General features: G+C 42.3%; 1 protein-coding gene across 2 annotated transcripts; it reads left to right on the top strand.

The window, feature by feature from the left end:
* Positions 1-1,671: 1,671 nt before the first annotated feature.
* Positions 1,672-23,899, top strand: tnks1bp1 (tankyrase 1 binding protein 1). Of its 2 annotated transcripts, none has more exons than XM_030421178.1 (10): positions 1,672-1,829; positions 4,496-5,665; positions 7,108-9,805; positions 18,075-18,187; positions 20,179-20,275; positions 20,478-20,622; positions 20,738-20,874; positions 20,971-21,170; positions 21,289-21,374; positions 22,591-23,899. In XM_030421178.1, exons 2-9 carry the CDS (start codon positions 4,506-4,508, stop codon positions 21,362-21,364), a joined length of 4,626 nt encoding a protein of 1,541 aa, XP_030277038.1. In that variant the 5' UTR covers positions 1,672-1,829; positions 4,496-4,505; the 3' UTR covers positions 21,365-21,374; positions 22,591-23,899. The 2 variants fall into 2 exon arrangements, with proteins under 2 accessions (XP_030277038.1, XP_030277037.1); XM_030421177.1 differs by having other exon boundaries at positions 20,735-20,874.
* The last annotated feature ends 152 nt before the right edge of the window (positions 23,900-24,051 follow it).

Below are 24,051 nucleotides of genomic sequence, written 5' to 3'. Positions count from 1 at the left end.
AATATTGTAAATATTAAAATGCTAGGTTACATTTATTCTCCAAAACTACAAGTTGCCCCTTTAAAAAAAAATCAAAATTATTATTAAATAAATCAAACCAATATTTGAAAGGAAATGCAGAAAATATTCACACTTTTGTTGGCAAAATAACTTATCAAATAATTTTCCAAATAATTTTCATTAAAAGATACTTCTCTGTCAATCAAGTAACAGATTGATCTACTTGTGAATCAACTGTGGTTATAAAGCCATTTCATAACCTTTTTCTAGCCTAGTGTGTTGGATGCGCAAACTCCACACACATCTTTATCAATCTGAGAAAAATGTTTTTCTCTAATTGGCAGAAAGTCAAACACCATTTCACTTCACTGGGTGGTGTTTCCTCCTTTGATGCGCAGGAAACGCAAATGACCGCAATAAAGTTCCAGGAGTTATGCAAAGTGGTGTTTATTGTGTGTGTGTGTGTGTGTATGTGTGTGTGTGTGTGTGTGTGTGTGTGTGTGTGTGTGTGTGTGTGTGTGTGTGTGAGCTGCTGGTCACATCCTGCTGTGAAGATGCCCCAGGTAGCCTCAGCACTCAGCATCAAGCAGTGAGAGCTACGTGCGTCCCATTCCTCCTCACTGAGAGTGAAGCGGTCCCTTGCCTCAGTCAGAACCTGTTGATCCAGTCAATTGAACAGAGGACCTTAGTCAAGTTGGCCTGAATTTATAGAGTATTTCCGGTCAGAAATGTCAAAGTAAAGGAGCCTAATCGTGAACTGTATTTCTGCTTTCATCTCAAAACAATGTGAATCACTTCAGCCCATTCATCATTTTTTTTTTTGTTTGTTGTTAAATTCTCTGTCCTATACATGTTTTTTTTCAACTCACCTTGAATACATTTTTCTAGAAAACCAGCAGCTTCATCCCCAATCCCCAGAGGCTTGATCAGTTACACACTTGTTACAATACTTAAGTCTGGCTGAAAGCTTACTAAAAGTCATACTTAATCGCAGGTTTCAGTGACTCAGAAAACAAGCTTGTAAATCATTTAAGGTATTTGTGTATCCCCTCAGTAAATTCTTTGCTAATATCACTTGGTCAGTCAAAGGCGAAAAAAGCAAAGTCAAAAAAGCTTCACAGGAGACATTGCTGTTTTATCTTGAATATGGTTTCACATGTACACATTTTCAGATTTTAGTTTTAAGACCCAAAATGACCAGACACTCAATATTTAGTGGGAAGGGTGGGGGCTCCTTGGATGCCTTTAAAGTGCCTTCTACAGTGGCCCATCGGCAAAACAAAAAAAACATGATAGAGTACCCACTAGAGTGGCATTCCAGTGGAGAAAACATGCTGCACAACTATCTGCACAAAAAAACAATGCATCATAAATGGAGCATTATTGCATTATGCATGCTGGTGCCCCATCGCAACCTTTTTCATTTGACTCGGTTCACTAACACAGCAGCTATGGCCGGAATACTGATCTGCTCAAAGTGAAATATTGATGGTACATTAGCTCAAGGCTCGACACTGTGACTGCTGCGCGTTTATTTTGAAGTGAAATCACACCACTTCCGGCCCGCTCGCCTCGTCTCCCCGTGTGTAACTTGACTCCGGGGCACCGCGGCTCGACCTGAGGCGGCCGGAGGGAGTGTCTGATGAGTGTAGGAGCAGGCTGACGTCTCGCTGGTGTGAATGACTTGGGAGGAAAAAAGCCCTGTGACAACAGCTCAGCGGGCGAGACGGTCGCGAAAAAAACTGAGGAACAATTTTCTTTTGTAACTTCTTCCCGCTTCCTTCCTCTCCTCTCCTCCTCCACCTGTATGACTGCGTGAAGAACAAAAGGTAGATAAAAAAACAACAACTTTATTCTGCTCACGAAACGTGAATATCTCGGTGGGAAAGTGAATGAAGCTGATGTTGAGAGCAGGTGCACCGTGTTTATTAACTGTTTCTGTAACGTGAATATTCCTGGTAACGTTACGTGTCGACCGCGAGTATCCGCGTACTTGTATCTTTTACTGTGTGAGACGTTCAGTGACAGCCTAGCTTCAATTAAAGTTGCGTTCATTTATCTCACTTCTTCCCTTTGTCCAGCTGCAGAGGACACACTGCTGGTTCAACGACTGGGAGTTCATCGTTGACGCGTGTATTAGTGACTTATTAACAACACACCAACGAAACACTTCCAGCTACTGAAACAAATAACCAATATTTCACCGTTTAATGTCGTTACCTCGCGATTATTGGCTCAGAAAACTACGTGGTTAGCTTATCAAAGCACCCCCCTCAGAGCAGTCAATGAATAATACGGTGGACATATAAGCGAAAGGCACCGTGAGTTGTTGTCCTTGGCAGGGCAACAGGCACTAAAGGCAAACAAAGATAAAGAAGCCAAAAAAAAAAAAAAAAATCCCTCTTGCTGGGTGCTGCTTCTGCAGAATGACTTCCACTCGGTCCAGCGGTCTATTAATGTGACCTAAATAAGCGCCAGGCACCATCAATCAGCTGCAGCTTTATCTGCCAGACAGTGTTTGTTTCTGAGGAATTCAACTGTTTGAGAAGGGGATACAAACAGGACACGTTACTGAACATCACCGGGTGGTGCACATCACTGGGTGGTGCACACATGGCTGTGGATCCCATTACACAATATCATGCACACCCCCAGAGGTGTTGTGCTGTCTGAGCAAATTCTGCAGGAGGATGATTACAAAACACATCACAGGCACGGATACCTAAGTGGATCCAGAAGTGTTTATGTGGAAACCAGCTGTGGATTGATTGTGTGAGAGTGACACTGAGCATTTTGCTGACACACTGAAACTGCGAGGCGTGGAGTTACCGGTTTGTGCAAAAGTCTTACAGGTCAAACCAGATGAAACAATGCTGCACACAATGGCCTGTGATATTTAGTGTGACAAATTTGGAAATGTTACTGTCGCCTTTTATCACACGCTGTTTAAAATTGGCCTGTGGGTTTTTTTTTTTTTTTGTGAGCGTCAGTTGTGCTCATGTGACTGACGTAGAAGACGCTTGTTTATGTTTCAAAGGTTTTGGTTGAGAGAGAGAGATCTGGTGGGATCGTGTACTCCCTGCAGACCTTACTGCTGATGTGTGTGATGACTCATCTGGCCCGCCTCAGTCTCTGACAACATGTCTTCATATCTGTCCGTATTGATCCCGGCTTTAGTGGTGTTTCACAAGAAGAGAGGTTTTAAGATGACCAAACCGCTTCCCTTTATTTCCACTGTCAAAACCACATGTTATAACAGTGTGTAATCACACTTAATGCCTGTTAATGTTATCATTTAGTAGGACTTTACTATTTTTCAGCATATAAACTTTCGTTCTGAAACTGTAGGTGTATGTGCGTGTTGTATTTACCAATCATATGTTCAATTTCTCTCCCTTTGTTTGGACTGACTTTGAATCAAATTTCTGACATCTTCAAATCAAGACAATCCCTCAGTGGCTTCTTCCACCAATACAGTTATCCTTTAGGCGGAAAAATATTCCAGTGACAGGTCGGTCTTGAGGGATAAACTGACATTTTGAACTTAAAACTCTAAAGTAGATTGATAAGTTAATTCAGGAAGAAAACTATTTGGGAAGATGGAAGTGATCCAAGCAGGAAGTATTTTCATAGTTTCTGTTGTTTCCCTTTCCCTCTGTGCCCTGCAGAAGCAATGCGCACTCAGAAATCCAGTCTGATCAGGGCTCCGAACTAACTTATCCACTGTAACTGGAGAACCAACACAGAAATTAGGAGCACCTCCTAAATCAATATGCACCATATGCCCTTTTGTTTACTTTTTTTTTTTTTTTTTTTTTACTGCATTACTGATAAATCCTTTGGTAACAAATCGACAATTTACAGAAATAACTGTACTGTTTTATATGAAATGAAAAAGTCACACATCAAGCGCTGTACACGCAATACATGGCTTTCCCCTTTTTGCAGTATTTCAGCCAAGTGAATCGTGTTGTGAGCCTTTCCTATCAGAGAGAGTAGGTCTGACTCGTTATCTGAATTGATCTTTTCCTTAAGAAAAATGAATCGATAGTTTTGCAAAGTTGCTGAGCGAGAGCAGACACAGGTAGATGAGACTCTGCGCTGAATTGTCCCATCCAGTGTTGTTGTGATGACGAGAGCCTTGCGTTGGCTCTCCACTCCATTCTCTCTCTTTCTCTTTCTCTCCCTCTCTCACACACACACACACACACACACAAACACACACACCCACACCCCCACACACACTAATTCCTGCTCCCTCCTTGTGTTTCACATGACATACAAAGAAAAAAGCAATGCAAAACAAAAGATGTTGCACTTCAGTTATACATTTTTGCAGCCGAATTTCCCCCAAATAATATCAGTGCTGCTCTTATTTTAGAGTCTTATTAGGTCTTCTTAGGAATGTCTTAACCAGCTGGCTGTGTCTCCTGATAGTGTGTTTTCAGTGTAAGATGTGGTTTGCTGCATCTAAATACTTGCTCTTTTCTTTCAGTGACACAGTTATGGAGAGCTCCGTTGAGGCCTCCCAGACTGGTGGCATCACAAAACCCAAGCCAGCTCTGGCCACCAAACCTCGGCTCACTCCGAAGCCCTTCTCTCCACAGAAGAACACCACCATTCGCTCCATCCAGGCTCCAAAGACTGTCACTGTTACCTCTAAGACTACAGCACAGCAGAGTGGAAAATCTGACGCCCCAGTCGTCCCAAGACCAACTTTTCCCGCTCCTGTTCAGAAACCCACAACCTCTGATTCCAAACCCGGCTCTGTAAGTGCGCTCACCAAAGATCAACCGAAAATAACCAAGGAAAGCAAAGCAAGTTCACATGGAGAAGAAATTCTTGATCCTAGTGCAGGAAAACCTGAGTCTAGTGTGGAAAAACTTGAGTCTAGTGTAGGAGAACCTAAGAGTGCAGGAGAACCTGAGTCTAGTGTGGAAAAACTTGAGTCTAGTGTAGGAGAAGCTAAGAGTGCAGGAGAACCTGAGTCTAGTGCAGGAGAACCTGTTTTCTGTGTGGAAACATCAGATCCAGCCCAACAAACTACTTCACCCAAAAAGACAGCCGAGTCCGAGCTGATCAAGAAAGAAAATGACATCCCAACAAACCACAAAGCATCCACAGGTAGCGTGCCTAACTCAGAACAGAAAGATGGAAAAAAGAAGGAGGATGAAACTCAGACATCTGTTGCTCGAAAGCCTGAAGAACTAGTGAGTGATGTTTCCTCTACAGCTAATCCAATTCATCGACGGGACAGCACCAGGAAGCGCCTGTCTGCTGAGCTCACCTCGAAGTTTGAGTCAGGTGGCTTATCTCTGCCCCCCCAACCAAATATTACCATCTCTAAAACGAGCGCCAAAGATGATGCAAACAAGGCAGAGCCTTCAGTTCCAGAGCAGAACCAGGCAACACCGAACAGCACGAGTGATGAAGGTGGACTGCCAGAGGATTATGGCGGAGGAGGCAGTATAAAACGCAGAATCAGTCGTCTGTTTGACTCGTCATCGAGGCCAGAGGTCACAACAAAGAAAGAGGAGCCAGAACTAATAAACGGCACAGGAGGGGTGAAGGCGAGAATCAAGAACTGGGCCACTGAAATAAACTCTGTGGGTCCAAAGACTGAGAAGAAGCCTCAGGATATACCCCAACCTAAGAGCCCTAAGAGGTGAGTGAGCTTTTTTTCACTCGTTCTGTTTGTTTTTGGTGATGTGTAATGACATGAAAAGGAGGGGAAAAGATGTTCTCTTGCAAGTACAGTCAAGCAATATTATTTCAAGGTCAATGGCACATATTACCTTCCTGTGATTGGCAAGAGTTATACTTTGATTTCAGATTCATCTCTTGTGATCAGAAGTCTTTTCACCACCACACGTGATGCTTTTAATGTCAACTCTTCTGCCTAATAAAATATGAAGTACTCCTTGGCTAAATCCCTCCATTTGTCAATAGAGAATTCACACTGCAGAGTGGATAGGCGCTTTATGTTTCTTTCTTTGTCTTAGTTTCCTTTGAACAAAGAAGATTTCTCCACTTTCTTCCACTGCCAGTTTCTGTGAAACAATCATGGAGAGATGGATGCAAATTTAGAACTGCTGGCAGGAACTTTTGAGCGTCAACCGCACTGTCTTCTTTTCCTTTGTGTCTCCTTATTTACTGTTTTTGTTGTGGTGTGTGGTAATGAATAACACTGCTTGAAATATCAAGATTGAGGCCAGATTTATGTCCCCAAATAACACATTTTACATAAGTGTGTGAACCAGGCCACAATTTGTTTGTGTTGCAAACAAAATAACCTCACGTTTGAAGTGAGATTGCCCAATCAACAATTTTAATAGGAACTTGGTCCAGAAGAAATAGTCCCTTAGCAAACTTTTAACAGTGTGTGCTGTAGATTTCCCAGAGTGACAAAGACATTCTCTTTTTAATTATTTAAATGTAGAAATGCATTTCTCAAAACCTGGCAACCAAATCCAAAAGAACCTGAATTTCCAGGTAGAACCACAAGTGTACAAATGCCCGTCAAATTTCAGGAGCCCAAAATTACATCTTCAGATTGCTTTTATGTTCAGCCAACATTCCAAAACCGAAAGTACTCTTCATTTACTATCGTACAGACCTAGTTCATCATCAAAGTTGAGTGATTGATCAATTGACTAGTTACAGCTCTTTTTGTAATAAGCTAATTCACTCTCTAAGATGAGCTAAGCTAGATGAGAAGATCAGTACAAGTCTCATGTTTGTACAGTGTACAGTATATGAAGCTAGAGACAGCAGGGGATTAGCTTAGTTTAGTCAAAAGCTAAGATTAGCATAAACATTGGGAAACTGCTTTCATGGCCCTGTTCAAAGTCTTTACAATTCAGAATTGGCACGTGAAGTCTGGAGTCTCTGCTGGTGCCATGCTAGCAATCCTCCCCCTTTCCAGGCTTGAGCTAATCGGCTGCTGGTTGAGGCTTCGTATTTAGCCTACTGTCCAAAGAGTGGTATCGATCTTCTCATCTGACTCTTGGCAAGAAAGCAAATTAGCATATTTCCAAAATCATAAAACTATGTCTTTAATGTGACCTGGTGTGATCAAATCAAACTTGCACTTTCTTCTCTCCACAGCTTCGAGCCAGCGGCGCCTTCAACAGCAGCACTGCCAGGAGCAGCAGAGGAAATTCCCAAAATGCCACCTGTTGAATCTCCTGCAGCCGAGACATCTTCCAGTCAGGCAGGAGATCTTCTTTCAAAGGATGCCCCTGCTGAAAAACCCACAGAGGCCCTAGTGGAAACACCTGAAGATGCCGTTGTTGAAAATAAGTCTTCGGAAATTCCAAAAGAGACATCAGGAGAGCAAATGCAGAACAAATCAACAGAGGGTGATGTCCAGCTACGCAGTCACAGCCCATCTGAGAGCCACACTGCCACGGATAATGACGATGCAGCCGTAAGTGAAAGTGCTCCCCTAAAGAGGAACAACGGCAAGCGCCGATCTGTTCGCTTTGGTGTCGTGGAGAGAGATGATGGTGGTCCTCCGTTGATTCTGGGCTCACCGTCTGATTCCAGTGAAGACGAGGAAAAAGAAGCTTCGGAGGCTGAAGCCGAGGAGGACATCCCTGTTTCAGTGCCTGTCTTCAAAAGAATAGAAGCTCTGCAGAAGAAGGACAATGAGGCGCAACAGCAAGAGGCAGAACGACAGAAACACCTGGAATTTGAAAGAAAAAGAAGAGCAGAGGAGATTGAACAGGCGAGACTGAAGTTAGAAGAGGAGCGCAAACAGATGGAAGAAGACGAAGAAAGGGAGAAAGCAAAGGCGAGGAAGAGGGAAGAAGAGAAAAAGGAAAGAGAGAGGCTGAAGGGAGAGGAAATGGACAGACAGAGGAAGGAGGAGTATGAGCGAGAAAGGCTTAAGGAAGAGGAGAGGGAAAGGAAAAGGCTGAGAGAAGAGGAGATGGAGAGGGAAGGACAGATGGAGCTGATTTTGCAGAGACAGAGAGAAGAAGAAAGGGAGAGAGCAAAACAGGAGGAGGAGAGCCTAAAACACAAGCAGGAGGAAAGTGAGCGTGAGAGATTGGAGGAGAAGAGGAAAGAGAAGAGACTGAGGGAGGAAAGAGAAAGACAGAGGCCGAGAGAGGAGGACAAGAGAACGGTCGACGAACACAATGAGCACAGATTGGAGGGAAAACTGAGAGAGGAGGAAATGAATAAAGAGAAAGAAAGAGAGGAGGAGTGGGAAAAAGCGTGGGTGAACAAGACAGAGAGATTGGGGGGAGAAGAAGAGCAGAGGGAGAGAGAGAAAGAGTTGGAGTCGAGGTGGCAGAGAAAGATAGAGGAGGACAGGGAGAGGGCGAGACAGAAAGAGGAGATACTCAGACAGGAGGAGAGGGAGAAAGAAAGATTAAGACAGGAAGCGGAGGAGATAGAGAGGCAAAGGAAGCTGAAAGAGCAGCAAGAAAAGGAAGAGGAGATGGAGAGAAGGCAGCAAATAGAACTTCAGAGACAGAGAGAGGAGGAGAGACGGGAAGAGGAGAGGAGGAGACAGGTGGAGCAAGAAAGGTTGAGGGAGGAGGCGGAGGAGAGAGATAGGAAAAAGATGCTGAAAGAGCAGCAAGAAAAAGAGGAGATGGAGAGAAGGCGGCAAATAGAGATGGAGAGACAGAGAGAGGAGGAGAGAAAGGAAGAGGAGAGGAGGAGACAGGTGGAGCAAGAACGATTGAGGCAGGAGGCAGAAGAGATAGAGAGGCAAAGGAAGCTGAAAGAGCAGCAAGAAAAGGAAGAAGAGTTGGAGAAGATGAGGCAACGAGAAATGGAGAGACAGAGAGAGGAGGAGAGACAGGAAGAGGAGAGGAGGAGACAGATGGAGCAAGAAAGATTGAGGGAGGAGGCAGAGGAGAGAGAGAAGCAAAGGAAGCTGAAAGAGCAGCAAGAAAGGGAAGAAGAGTTGGAGAAAATGAGGCAACGAGAAATGGAGAGACAGGAAGAGGAGAGGAGACAGATTGAGCAGGAAAGATTGAGGGAGGAGGCAGAGGAGAGAGAGAGGCTTAGGAGGCTCAAAGAGCAGCAAGAAAAAGAAGAGGAGATGGAGAGATTGAGGCAAATAGAATTGGAGAGACAGAGAGAGGAGGAAAGAAGGGAAGAGGAGAGGAGGAGACAGATGGAGACAGAAAGAGTGCAGGAGCTGGAAAGAAAACTGGAACTGGAAAGAAAGCGAGTGCAAGATCTGGAAAAAAAGCTGAGGATGGAGGAAGAGAGAAGAAGGGATGGGACGACCAACGTGGAAGGAGGGAGTGCGGTGGGCAAGACAGAGCCAAATGTAATCAGATTTGACTCAGAAGATGTGCCACAATCACCTCTTCCCCCCTCAGAAATCACTTCCAAACCCACACAGAGTCAGATGGAAGTTGCTTACGATGACTTCTCCGTCAGAAAGCCTGTGATCGAGGTGGATTTTGATGATTTTTCAGTCAAGCCAAGGAGATGGGGCTCAAAGCCGAAAGCAGACACCAGCGCTGTCGTCCACAGTCGGGCTGCTGACACTGTGGATGAAGAGGAAGTAGAACCGCTGGTGCCCCTGGATGTGAGCCCTCTAGAAAATAAAGTGCCAGAGCTGGTGGAAAGACCTGCCAGCCCAGAGCCTTTTGTCGCCAAGGAAAGTCTGGAGGAAGAGGCGGAGGAGCAGAGGCCAGAGGAGGAGCAGAGGCCAGAGGAGGAGCAGTGGCCAGAGGAGGAGCAGCTCATCTCCACGGAGGTGGATGAAGAGGAGAAGGAGAGGGAGACAGAGGAGGAGACACAGAGAGATGAAGTCAGAGAAGATGACAAGGAGGTAAATGCACCTTGATTTGTTGAGGTTTTTTTTGTTTCGGACACTAGGGTGGCAACTAATGATTAAGTTCATAACTAAGCGATTAGTCATTTACTCTATAAAACGCCCAAAGTGATGTCTTTAAATTGCTGCTTTGTCCAACCAACTGCCCAAAACCCCAAACTCTTCATGTATTCATCATGAAATACAAAGGAAATCAGCAAATCCTTACATATAAGAAGCTGGAACGTTTTTTTAGTTGAAGCTTTAGTGCAACACCAGCACATTTATATGAAAGGGTTAATTGTTGAATAAGGGCGAGGTTTAGAACAGAGACAGGAGTGTACATGTAAATGTGTTTTTTTTCCTCCATTGAATCATATCAGCCTGACAGCCACACACACCTCACCTGCACCAACACATTGTCTTTCCTGTAGCACTAGGAAAAAAATCTTGTTATACTTGCTTCAGCCTGATTCAGTCATGGATTAAGAACTTGTGTGTCTGTGTGTGTGTGTGTCTAGGTGTGACACTGAGCAGTGAAACAAGCATTGCCCGATAATCTACATCTACTAGCCATGTAGCGCTACTTGTTTCCGCCTCTTCTCACAGGGCGAGCTTATTTCTTAGAATAAAACAAAACATGAGCAGAGAGTGTTAGAGAAAGTGTTGACTTAGGAGGTGTGACAAAAAAAGACAGAGATGTGAATGTGTGCTCTCAAATTAACGCCCCTGAAGAAGTTATGTCAGTGATGAGAGAGGGCTAAGATTGACTTTGTTGTCCGTGTTGCACAAATGTTTAGATTGTATGGTTAGTCCAGTACTTTCAGTCAATTTACTCAATTTACTCCCAGGTCCATGAGCTTTTTCTGCACGTTAACAGTACATCAAACGGTATTAACTCTATGTGGTGGTGTATGAACATATGTGTGGTTAGGACAGTAAGAAATCTAACAGGAAGTGAGGTTCCGACTTCCTGTGCAGCCGTCACACAACTGTCTCTTTCACTTTCCCTTTGCTCTTATTTGTGCAAAAAGAAAACATTTATTAAGTCAAAGATAATTTAAAAGATTACAACATGGCATGGACATATGAAGGATTGGTGGATTATTTCTCATGGACCTCTTGGATGGATTATCTGCAGAGGCTATGGGTGAGTCTTTGTGTGCTCTGTGGTTTTGCAGCGATTGGCACCTCTGTGAGGGCTCCTCCCTCTCTATGTTTTAGATGCATTTTTGGTGGGATCATGAAATAAGTTGGGCCTCTCCCATCACTACAGTTTACCACTCGGATAGTTAGCTGCCGTGGCCACAATTTACTGAACTAATGAAAGCAGCATTGAATACACCAGATGTTGAGTTTCTAGCGTTTTTGTATAGAGCAGTTCAGATTTAAGACCAAGCTCCCACAGATGGAATATGGTGATGATTTGTAAGGGGTTTTGTTTTGAATGTTTGAAGCCCGGTCTGTGGTTAAGCCAAGTGTAATACTTGGATTCGTATCTGATGTCTGCATCAGTGTGTGATGATGTACGTTGTTTTGTCAGGTGCTTTCCAGTATAGTTTGCACATATTTGGTTTCTTGTTGAGAGTTAGACGAGGAAAGTGATACTACACTCGTGTCTTGCTGGAACCAGCAGCTAGTTGATTTAGCTTAGCATAATGCCAGAAAGGGTGGAACAGCTAGCATGACTATAGTAGAAAAGGGTAAAAAAAATCAGCCTGCCTCCAACACTTGCTTATTAGTGTATCAAATCTAATTTTGAAAGTTCCAATCTGGCTGTTTGCCGCCAGCAGCTTCACAGAGAATAAGTATAATTCTCAAAATCTCAAACTATTTAATTAAATCATCAGATTAGGCTTGTTTGTTTATATCCCCTTTATAACGTTATATATATATATGTATATACACAATATATATACATATAAGAAGAAATAAATATATGTTTTTATATATTTTTTGGCTTAAACCATTTGCATTGTGTTGGCTTCTAATTTAATTGTATTTTTTTCATTTGGTCAAAGTATTTAGACAATTTATTAACATAAAAACTTAGCTGTTAAGAAATGGCCAGCAGCTCAAGGCTTCTTTCATTAGTGGAGAAAATATTCTTCTGTAAAGTCTGTAAAGATGTGAGTCTGCATTTCACACAAGAAGCTGGATGTGTTAACTTATTAGCGCTGCTTCCCACACAAAGTTTATTTTTTGCTTCAGTTGATTCACATTCAAAGGCCCATTTAAGGTGTAGTACAGCTGCAGTCAACCGTGTGAGAACAAACTCATGGGTGGACCCACAAATAAACGTCATCACTGTCCTCCCTGCAAGAACTAGTCCTAATCAGCTGGGAGTGTAATAGTCAGCTAATACTACTGGGAAAGTCACCTTAGCAGTGTTAGCCTTGTCATATTGTAGGTAACATACGATAAAGATTACAGCCAAGCAACACTTTTTTTAAAAAGCCTACACACAATTTTAACTGCATATAGTTTAAATAAGAACTGAGAAGGACGGGGAAATGTCCTCACATTTTATTTTGAAAAGAGACAAGGCAGCAAAAACAAACAATTCTAAGCAGAGAGTGAGTAATTGATGAACAGCTGAAAGCACAGTGCCAGTCGAGACACATCGGGTCAGCACCTGTTTGAACATGCAACATTTTTGCAGACTTAAAAACACTGAACTCTGGAGCCTTGAACTTTGTGAATCTCTGTGTGCGTCTTTGCAAAACTGTGTTTCTGTTTGCCGTCTGCTTGCTTCTGCAAACAAACCAACCCAACAACAAAACCATTGAACCACTGTACTGGAACCGTATACGTCGCTGCTGTAAGGTCTCGGGTATTGAAGCCCTGCTGGTCAGGATCATGTGAGTACAGCTCTGTTTTGGCCACTGAGAGGCGCTGCTGCTCTTAAAAACTGCACTTCCTTATTCTGCCTCAAGTTTATCTCATGTAGAGCACCTTGCACTGTTTTAATATCTCCAGAAAAACACCAAAACGTATAGTTTGATAAATAGCATGCACCCTTTCTATGCTGCAAGAAAACCTGAACAGCAAACACACGATTGTGTGTCAGAATAAAAGCTTTTATTTCTAACAGAGCAGAATGAGGAAAATGTTTACTGGGCAAACACAAGCTGTGCAGCCAACCGTGCTACCATCATTCAGGCTGTTGACTCAAAGACAGACAGACAGATGGACGGGTGGATCTTAGGTGCTATGTGGTCATCATGTCCACTTTTGGATCTGGTCAACAGGGCAGCGTGTCAGAATGACCATACATGGTGCCCCTCTATCTGTCTCTGTCTCTCTACTCAGTCTCTCCACCCCGTTTTGAGAGAGCCCATCACCCCCCTACACACACAAACATGCACACACACTTTGTGGCACACATACACACAAAAGAAGGATGGGCTACAGCACAGAAAAGAAAGTTGTCCATTCTTTCAGTCATCCAGTGCTCCCTGTTGCTCAAACTTTCTCTCAACTTTCCCCCAAACTCTTCCTGTTTTCTGCTCTGCTTCTCTCACAAAGACCTGCTTCATTCAGTCACCTGCATTTACCTACGGGAAGAGAGCAGCGGAGGGAGGTACAGAAAGCACCTTGGCCCAGCCTGCCGCACCTTCCCTCCCGCTGGGATTTTCCACATCCGAGCACAGACCTCTGCTTTGTTTTGACGTTTGACTGAAATCACTCAGGTCGGGAGGAGATAAAGGAGTGATCTACCTCCATGTACCTGGCTTTGGATGTTTGTGGCACATATTTCCCACGCTTCTTTTCCCTTTTTTTTTCGTCCCTGAATGGAAAATGGAGTCGCGATGCGAGCGGGAATATAGGTGCACAAGCAAACAGGAGGCTTGACCGCTGCAGAACAAGTCTCAGCAAAAGAAAGACAGAGGGTGCACATGAGAAGAGGTAATCGTTAGAATTGTTGTGTGCAGGACAAAACGCTTCTTTGTTGTTTTTTCCTCTTTTTTTGAACTTTTTGGTTTTGGTCAGTGTCTTTTAATTGGATGATGAAGGGATGAGGGGAAAGTCTTTCTTCGTGACGCTGCCGTGTAGGATGTCACATCCATCATAGTGAGTGCTGCAGTGGAACAGTGTTGTCGCAGTGCAAACACATGGCTGGTCAGACTATTTACTTCTTTACTGAAAGCAAATAACAAGCTGTTCCAGGAAGCTTGTGTGACCTGAACCATAAGAATATGGAGAGAGAGAATGGATCCTGCTCAAATGAAAGATGGACTATATCTGGTTTTGTATGACGTCAGAAACCCATTTACGGAAGATACTTTGTATGCTTTCTGCCTCCTGAAAGCGAGGTCACAGACACAGCTCTCTGACTCACCCACGAAATCCCTTCATCTCTAATAAAGCTGAACCTCAGCTTCCTATAGGGGACTAGCTGTGTGAACTTTTCAACCATGCAATACTTTGGAGGAAAGCTGTCAGCCGCCCAGCTACAGGTGTCGGGCTGGGTGTGCAGCGTGCGGCGCTCCTTGCAAGGGGCTCTGGAGATGGTGTGGGGCACAGCGGAAGAGAAGCAGGAGGAGGAAGAGGAAGAAGTTGGAGATGGAGATGGAGGAGGAAGATTCCAGAGAGCCATGTCACCGTTGCGGAGCTTCGCCAGCCGTAGCAGGAGATCCCTGCGTCGCTTCTCCAACAGGAGTCGGCAGACTGTGCAGAGGAGAGCAAGTCAAAGCTGCTCTGTAAGAGCTGATTGTAACCCAGAAGATGCTAATGAATGCTCTAAGTTTATGACATCCAGGTCACCTTTCCTGAATAGAGTTTTTTAATGACTTTTATATTTCACATGCAGGGCCTTTAAAAGGTTAGGCTAGCTCATTGGTGCAATTATAAATGAATATAGCAGCTTTTAGAGCTACCTAAGGGTTTAGCTGCTTTTTACAGTTTGCAACAAAGCTCCATGTAACCCAAGTAACTCATTCCCTAGTCCAAAATTTCCACACCCATGTAGATAACATGCAAATGTGAAAAAAGGGAGTGCAGCCAGCATCGGCATTCTGTTTCAGGAAGGACACAGTTATCTGATAAAGTTGTCCAAATGTAGTGTTTTATCAGTGCACACTCATGCCCTTTCCCTCCGTGTCAGTGGTGTGTGTCAGAGATAAAGCAGAGGGCTATAACAAAGTGTGACACAGTAAGACAGGGTTTACCCCAATATGGCTGCTTATGTCCCTGTCCTCTGTATCTGTGTCTGCCCTTTGTTCTACAGGAAGTATACTCTTGAAACAGCACGATGCAGATACATATTTCAGATTCTGTTATTTTAATCTGTAGCTGTGTATCTTATCATTACCTGCTTTGGAGATAGAACAAATTGCATTACATTGTTGAGACATATGCACGCTGCAGTCTGTCTCTGTAGTTTTGAGGTGTTAACTGCAGCTGCTGCCTGCATGTGAGTGTGTGTGTCTGTGTATATATTGGTGTGTGTGTGTGCACACAAGACACACAGGCCCTGCTTGCTGTTTCCATGTATAATTTGATGATCCATCACTTCCCTTTATTAGAGGTTGTGTTTTGTTGACATTATTCTAGATTACAGTCTGAGTTATTGGTTCCCGTGGCATCTTTAGGATGTTATCCCCTCCACCACACCGTAAACAAGCTCTCTTACACATTCCATCGGCCGCGACAAAAATGTGATGCAGGTAAACTATAATAAAGCAGACTCTGTTTTGACTTGCACACCCTCCAACCTCCCGAGCAAACTGTACTGGTACGCTCACACACACACACACACACACACACACACACACACACAGGTTTATTGCAGTTAGTTTTCGTGTGTGGGTTTCAATATCTAATAATATCTGGTTCTTATGTCTTGACTCATAGAGGTTATTGTTGAATTTCTAGTTGTACAGCATTCCTAAATGTTTAGTTATTACTTGTAGAACGAGGAATCTAATAGTATGCCTCAATAGAGTTTCTATGTTTGTAACTCTGAATCTGTCTGTGCACATGTAGATTAAAGCTGCACTAACATACATTTTTACATCAACATTTTAGGACAGGTGACGTTGATGATGATACGATGATTTTAGATTTGGGATTTAAAGGCGTCCACAATCAGTTTTTCAGGAATCGTAGGGATTGCAGAAGAGCAGATCTGTGTTGCATGAACATACCAATAGAGTGATGTAGCCAACTTGATGGCTGTGATTAGTGAACGAGTGCTTCACGTGACAAAAAGAGCTGAAAGGCCATTTTGTGTTATAATGGTGCACATGGAAAAGTTCATAGGATATTTCAAGTCTGATTATTGTCTATAGGGCATTCTCAAATTTAAAAAAATGATAGCAGATTGTGAATGATGATTGCCATTGAATAGATTATGATATTAGCTGTTGGCCAGATCTCCCACCTCTAGAACAATGGCTCAGAGGAATATGTGTAATGTAACATGTAAGACCCAAACAAACTCACAGGGAGTTGTCAGCTCTCCTCTGCTTTGCAAGAAATTTTAGCGTCTTTCTGCTTTTTATTTTGGTTGTGAGACGCTCAACTTTACTGTTTTGCTTCAGTCCCACACTCATCAACTTTGTTTCCTGCCACAGCAGATAGATGTTTTTTGCAAAAGATCTCTGCACCAGTTTCAGTTGCTGTACATATACCATTAGCTGGTGAACGTAGTTGTGCATTTAGTTGCTGAAAAGCCAAATAAGTAGGTGGAAGCAAGAACAGAGCTAAATGATGAACTTAAATTTGTCAGCCATCCAAAAACAGAATTGTGAATGAATGCTGATGTTGCTCTCTAACGACTGCAAGATGTGCATATAGCAGAGGTTTGCGACATTCACTTAATATGGTGATAAGATGTCAGTGTTGTCCTCTGCGTTATCCAAGTGGTCAAAAATCGATTTTTACTGCTTTAAAAGTTCGGCTAAAAACTCCTCACCTCAGGCTGAAAGTCGGGTTAATTTTTCGTAGTCCACAAAACATTTCTGGAGCTGCACAGCAAAACAACATTGCAGCATTCTCCTCAACAGCTGAAGTAGCAGGGGACTTGTTTTAATTTGTCAAAAGACATTGTAAAGGAAACTCGTCCAGTGAATTCAAATGTCACGTTTCCCCATCCGCTTCAGTTGTCTAGGTGAGCAGCTGCATGGGGTGCGTAGATAATAACTTAATTTTCGTTTCATTCCAGGGATCTTGAAATTAAGTTGGTAATTATTTTCCTTGTGGCATTGTAGTCATCTTTTGCATGTCTGAAAAATAGACGAACAAGAAAAGGGTTAGGATGGATTGCCCATTTTATTTTAAAATCTGAAAATGACACTGAGATACACTTGACCGTTTTCTTACGGTACTCCTGCCAAAAAGGAAATTATTAGGAAATGAATTTACTGTCTGAAGTCACTTGAAGCTTTTTTGGGGAATTTGGAACCTGTTGACGGTGACTCAGCCAGAGCAGACTCTGTTTTTCTCTGCAGCTAAACAGGCTGTGGTTGTAGGAAAATCACTAGAAGCCTATTCATTCCTGCTGTGATGTGGCCAGATAACAGGCATTGTGCAAATGAAGCTGAGTCCTGAGTAATAAATGGACTTGCGAGATGAAATGTTTGTGGAATCCTACGGACGCCAGGGGTGTTTACTCAAGCGTTGTTTTGTATCCAGGTGACAATATCAGCAAACACAACATTGGGATGTGCCCCGAGACAAGTGAGCTTAAAGGAATGTTTGTGAGGAAGTGCCCTGCTTTTGTGTGCAACCTGTGTGTGTGTGTGTGTGTGTGTGTGTGTGTGTGTGTATGTGTGCATGTGGGTGTGTGCAACCATGCATTCCAGCATGTGGGCGTGACAGCATGAGCGTGTTTGGTGTGTCGGTGTGTAGGCATATAGGGGTATAAGCCAGCGTGTGTGCGTGCATACACATGCTCATGGTGTTTATTGAGGACAGCTCAGCCTCTGTGACCGGCTCATTAAAAGATGCATGCTTGGCTGGTCCTCAGTCCTCTCTTCCTCTGTAGTTAGTGATCCTGGCTCAGCACACGGTCCGTTTTCTCACTGCTTCAGAGCCACAATTTAAAGTTCTAGTGTGCGGATTTAAGGATCAAAAGAACATTTACATTATATTGATATCCGGTGATGAAACAGTTATGCAAACAAAGAGATAAGTAGAGTGGGATGAGTGGATATTTCTGCACATGCTCAGTATGAAATCTGGGTTGGTTTCAGCAAATTGTGATCCACAATTTCAAATGTTTCCTTTATGTTTTCCTGTTCAGTTCCCTATTGAATTTATTATCTGTCCTTCTGTCTCTCAGGCCCCAGTTAACAGCTACTCCACAAACGGTGAAGACAAAGATACTGATGCTTTGATAGACACTGAGCCAGACCACCAGAATGAGGCCGGTGAAGAGACACCTGAAACTGACAGGTAGGAAAAAGGTTTCACTGTCACAGTTTGAAGACAAAAGGAGCCAAGAGCAGGATTGCCAGATTGGTTTAAAGCTTTCCTCCCAGATGATAACTCAAAATCCATCCAAACTGATAAAACACTATCTATAATAAACAATATAAATGAATCTATTAACAGGAGCAACAGTTCTGTGTTTCATCACAACTTTTTGATATGACATAATAATATAATAATAATAACTAACAAGTTTTAGAAGGCTACGCCATACAATGCAGCTATAAACCTATTTGCCACTTCTGCCCTCCACCTTGAAAATGAAGAAAAATAAAGGGACAGCTCAGGTAACAAAAATATAGTTACAGGCCTTGACAGTAGCCCGAAGTCCACACACATACACATAAAGTTGGAGAGAATGAGTGAGAGTGAAAAGAGTAAAGCACATTTTGTTTTGATGTAAGCATAGAGTGTAATCTACAGTTAAAATCTCACCTCTAGTTCTTGCTGAAGAAATGACAATTCTTGTTGAGCACATCTCCTCAAACATTTTGTCACACAGACTGTGTAGCTTTCTGCTTTTGTTTTCATTACATTACTACAACAAGTTTTTGCACCAGTCTCCATTTGTTTACTTTTGTCTCCAACTGCCATCACATGCGGTGATGCAATGCTTGCTCTGGCACAACAATGTTGATATCCTCCAGCCTTGGATGCACCAATATTTCCTAATCTTGCAGTGTATGCATTTTGAGATATGAGAGAAGCACGTATGTAAAGATTCTCCATATGTGCATGATGCAACCCGATTTAAAAATTGGCTAGGATTTCAAAGGTGAGTGGAGAGGACGAGCAGGAAAGGTTGGATTGTTGGGGCCTGAAATGACAGCTGAAAATTGCTGCATTCCAGTCAAAGTCAGTGGTCGGAATTTCCCAGTTGAAATTCCCAAAATCCGAGTGTCCCAGGTGCATGACGGCAAAAGTAAATAACAACATTGCTGAACCGTGACAGATTGATGTTCCTTTGACAAGTATACACATAACTAAGCACTTATCAGTGCAGCCTCCTTGCACATATAAACAGAACATAGGAGGGAAAACAATACATGAGGTAAAATACATAATTTTACATTTTATTTTACCTCACTTTTATAACTGAACACATATCTTAATGTTCCACTCACCAGCCTAATGTCAAGACTGTTGAGTACACACACTTCCTGCACCCTCCCCATGGGGGCTGCTACTGTTGTGTGACATCAGACAGCTGCTCCATCATGTAGTCAGGGTAGATGGCTCTGCTCCGAGTTTACAAATAGGCACTCCTGTCCTAGAATGTGACATTAGAACATGTATGAGCAAACAACTAAACTGAATACATGAATGATGAATGAGCAGATTTACTGCCAACTGCCGTTGGTGTTATTTCCTCCACCTACACTGATGGAGACCTACAGGACTGAGCAGGTTCAAAGGTGCGGCTTCATTTCACATTGAGGTGATTTGATTCAAACTGAGTGCACCTGCAAATTGAAGCCCTATAGCTATTTAACATACAGTCTTAGAGTACGTAGCCCGAAGGTGCAGATTGGAGGGCCTGGTTTAGTTTTGTCTCTTATCTTATTATGTGTCAGTGGACCATCTAGTGCGACTAATGGTAACCCATTGTTGTTGCTTGCTGTTTTTCAAGTTTTTTGCGAGTGTGAATTGGACTTTGCAAAGACAAAATTTTAAATCCAACCAAACCAGACATGCGACTTGCAATTTGTGTGTTTTAAACAAAGACAATCTGACTGTATTAACAAGGTGAAGCTCCACACTAAACTGTGATATCAATTACTGAGTGAAGCTTCCTGTGCCCCCTTGTGGTTAATAAAGCACAATACAGTACCCAGAGTGGAGCTTTGTGAGATTGGATTAAAAAAAGAAATAAAAAAACATCTAAACACAATTTTTTCATTCTCATTTTCAGTTAGTGTTTACAGATGATTAAAAATTTCTGTCTCTCTCTTCAGTCCAAAGCCCTTCCCTGACCAAGACACTGAAGTCTCCACTGAAGACGGCGATACCGCTGATTTTCTCAAAGAAGCTGAACCAGCTCCATTCCCTGAGGTAAGCCATGCTTTCTTTCTAATCCTCCTACTATTGTGAATAGGGACAGGTCACTTCTGTATCATTGACCACAAACATTACTACATTAAATGTAGTTTGGTTGTATTTTTCATAGCTTCCTGGTAAAATATGCTCCTCTGCACATGTATATCCGTGTGTAATGTGACGCTCTTCTATTTAAAATGTGTGTTTCTGTCTGCAGAGCTCTGCTCCTCTCCTCGATACCAGCGCACAGAGATCGAAGGCAGATCTTAGTAAGAGGCTAGGTCGATCACGGCCATCACGCTCACTCCGTTCAGGTTCGTCTCAGAAGAAAAGCCCAGATTGGAGGTCTTGTGACTCCACAGGTAAGGACTGCATCTGTGTTTTTTAATCTACACGTCTCCATCAAACACTGTCTGTAAATGTTGATCTGCTGCATGTTCTGATTACTGATCATGTTTAACTCTTTGTTCGAAGAAGAAAAGGAGGCGTTATCCAAGCAAAAGGATTCAGACTCTGAGGAGGACCAGCCAAAACGGAAAGTAGTCTGTTCTCCTCCTCCTCCCACCTACCAGAGAGTCCCCATTTTTCCTGGTTTGAACCCTTCAGCCTTAATTGTAAGTGCTCTCAGAGTTCCAGTTTCTATAATTTATTACTTGAAAGAAATGGGTGGCATTCAAATCAAATAAAATGTACTTAACGTGCTTCCTCAGGCTCAGATAAAAAGGAGAACAGGTGGAGGAGGGACCGGAGGAGGAGAGGAACCAGAGGAAAGGAAGCAAAAAGAGGAGAAGGAAAGTCGAAATGAGGAAGTAGCACCGTCTCCCTCACAGTTGTCCCGCTCTCCCCGTCCTCCTGCTCATCTTGCAGGAGCTGCACTTGTGCTGCCACCCATAGGTGGCAAGGATGGAGGGTAAGAACATTGCAGAACAGCTCCCCTCAAAAGAACATGAGAACTATAGTAATGGTGAGACAAATACTGCATTTTAAATATGACACTCCTCTGAACTGTGAATCTATGTGTCGTTCAGTGCTGTCTCCTCTCCCGCTTGGCTGAAAGAACTGAAGTCTAAGAAGCGTCTGAGTCAATATGACAGTGAGGCTTAGCTGAAGACAGGTGAGTGACATGGATGAGGTGATAATTAAAATACCAAAGGCCTTTTTTTTATCTCCGTAATGAGCCAGTGAGTTGAAATCCTTCTTCTATTTGAACGGTTTGTCATTCAGTTTGCAGAACAGATTACTTAGTGATATTCAGGAAACATTTTTCATGTGTAAAGAGCAATTCTCTGTTGATGTTGAGATTGAGGAAAAACTGCCAGAGAAAGCAGAATATCTTGTTTAAGATTGAATAGAATTAAATGTATGCTGCTGCAACTGTACCTTTGGTGTCTTGTAAACCTTTTAAGCTTAGGCACTTTATGTGCATATCCCCGAAATAAAAACAACTCAAAGATCAATTATGAATTTTCACTAAACTTGATTTAAAAAAAGAGAGTTCTTATGTTTCTTTATGATAGATTTATATTTATGATTAGGGGTGAAGCTCCTGTTGTTACCGTAGATTTTCTTTCTTCCTCAATTTTTTGTTTCCACTCACATATCATATAATGTTTTTAGGAACTATTTCTCGGATCAACAACTTTCGTTTTCCTTTTTCTCTTTTATTCATTAAACATTAAATATTAAAAATAAGGACACAGAGTTTTGCTTTTCCATTTTGCTTGTCTCTATTAAGAATTTGCATAAAATATATTAAAGAATCTTTTATATTTTTAAGCACAGTTCTACAGAGAAGAGCTATCATAGCCTGTGCATTGCTTGTGACATTTGCCTTACACCTTCAATTGCTGCAGGAGTGATGGCATTAAAAGGCTCATTTTCCTGTGACTTATATGCAATGCAGCTGAATAGGTTTTGGAAAAGCTTAACTGTCTAGCAGGGCTGTCAGGAAGACTCATGTTACTGAATGGTGACTGATAGAAGAGACAGAAACAGGAAGTGGGACAAAACTCCTCAAAAATGTCTCTTATCAAGATCAAAACTGTGCAGAAAGTAAAAACATCTTCATTGCACCTGAATGAAGGTGACTTTGCTTCCAACTTTTTTAGCTTGCAGCTTTATTTTGGTATAACCTTACACATTACTAAGTGTAACAGATATGTCTATATAACAGGGTTGTGGATTTGAGTGCCACTTGGGCTGCCCATGCTAAAAAGGAATGCTCTCGTGTGAGTGTAGAGTACTTGCAGTGAAACCTATTCAACACATGATGTGATAAAGGTTGAATGTATTACATAAAGTCAATGAAACTTTTATTTCACTCCTTTTAGGAGACACAGCACCGATGCTGTTCAGCAAGAATCAGCCCATCTCAGCTGCTGCTGCTGCTGCTGCTGCTGACAAACACATTGCCATGATTGCTCCATTTTTAATCCTGAGTGCCTTATTTTGGACCTCTAATGAGGTACACAGGAGGGGAAACGAGACTTTTCCTGCACACAGAGGCCATCAAGAACTTTTGTATCTTGTAAATGAAATGTGTTGCCAAGGCTGGGTGCCAAGACTGTGATGTTTTGATGCCAAGTACATGTTTTATCTTTTGTTGTACGGTGGCTGAATGGAGGGGAAACACCATTGTGTAATTTAGAGCAAAGCCATCAACTGTCTTATTGTTTGAACGTGCCTGTCATATACTGAGAGGGACTGATGACACTAGGCCTTCAGGAGGGTACCCACACACACAAACACACAGGTATGTACAGAAAATACTGACTATAAATAAGAGATCGCACCTTGTGTGTATTTAGGTGAAATTGTACAAAATGCCTTTTATATTTTCTTTCTAATCACAGACTGTCTCAAGTACACCTCTAAGCACTTTAAGACGATTTATAACAAATTACCGTCCATACAGTTCGTCCAAGCAATAGAATCATTGACTTCCTAACTGTATTAACATGATCAGGGGACTTTTCCTTTTTGTTACACAGTGAATGTCTGACATCTCTTTAAAGCAACATTATGTAACTTTTTGACCTCAAAATAACAATAATCATGTTGATGGTACAGTGTCTTGTAACAGGGTGAATATTGTCTCTGTCCCCCCCCCCACCTGTTTCTGCACTATGTAATTTTAGTGAGAGTGTAGGATTACAGCGTTAAGTACACGTTTACGTCAACATACAAGTTTTCAACACATACATTTGTTATGCTGTAATGAGTGTTTTTACTTACAGTCAGCACCTGCATTACGCTTAAAAAATTGTTTGAGAAATTGCTGGTATGTACAACAGCGTTGAAACTGTGGGGGGTGCCAAAATGCACATAATGGCAATATCTGTGTACTATTGCTTTAAAATCACCTTCCATGAAACTTATGGATGCACTTCCTAAATTGAAAAAAGTGGCCAATAGTGAACTAGGGTGACCTTTTGGGCATGCCGTGAGAATCAGGAAGGACGTTTTCAGGAAAAAACAACGGAACCCAGTAATAATAATAATAATAATCCATTCATCTGCTCTAGATTCTTTTCTGTGCCTTTTTCATTGTCTTCAATGGTGTAATCATGTATGATCAACCTACTGTATGATAAGAGGAAATTGAGGGAATTTTATTAAAAGCTTTTCTATGAACTCTAATTGATTGTGTGTGTTTCCTAATGGTAAACTTGCACCCCATAATGCAAAAAGTGGGCAGCACTAGAACATGATGGTGCATGTGATTATGAGCATATGAGGTCAGTTTTAAGACACAACTTGGAATATTGATAACATAGTCTCGTTCATGCTTT

Source organism: Sparus aurata, chromosome 6, assembly GCF_900880675.1.
Source record: "Sparus aurata chromosome 6, fSpaAur1.1, whole genome shotgun sequence".
NCBI classification, from domain to species: Eukaryota; Metazoa; Chordata; class Actinopteri; order Spariformes; family Sparidae; genus Sparus; species Sparus aurata.
This window is presented reverse-complemented; position numbering and strand designations above follow the sequence as displayed.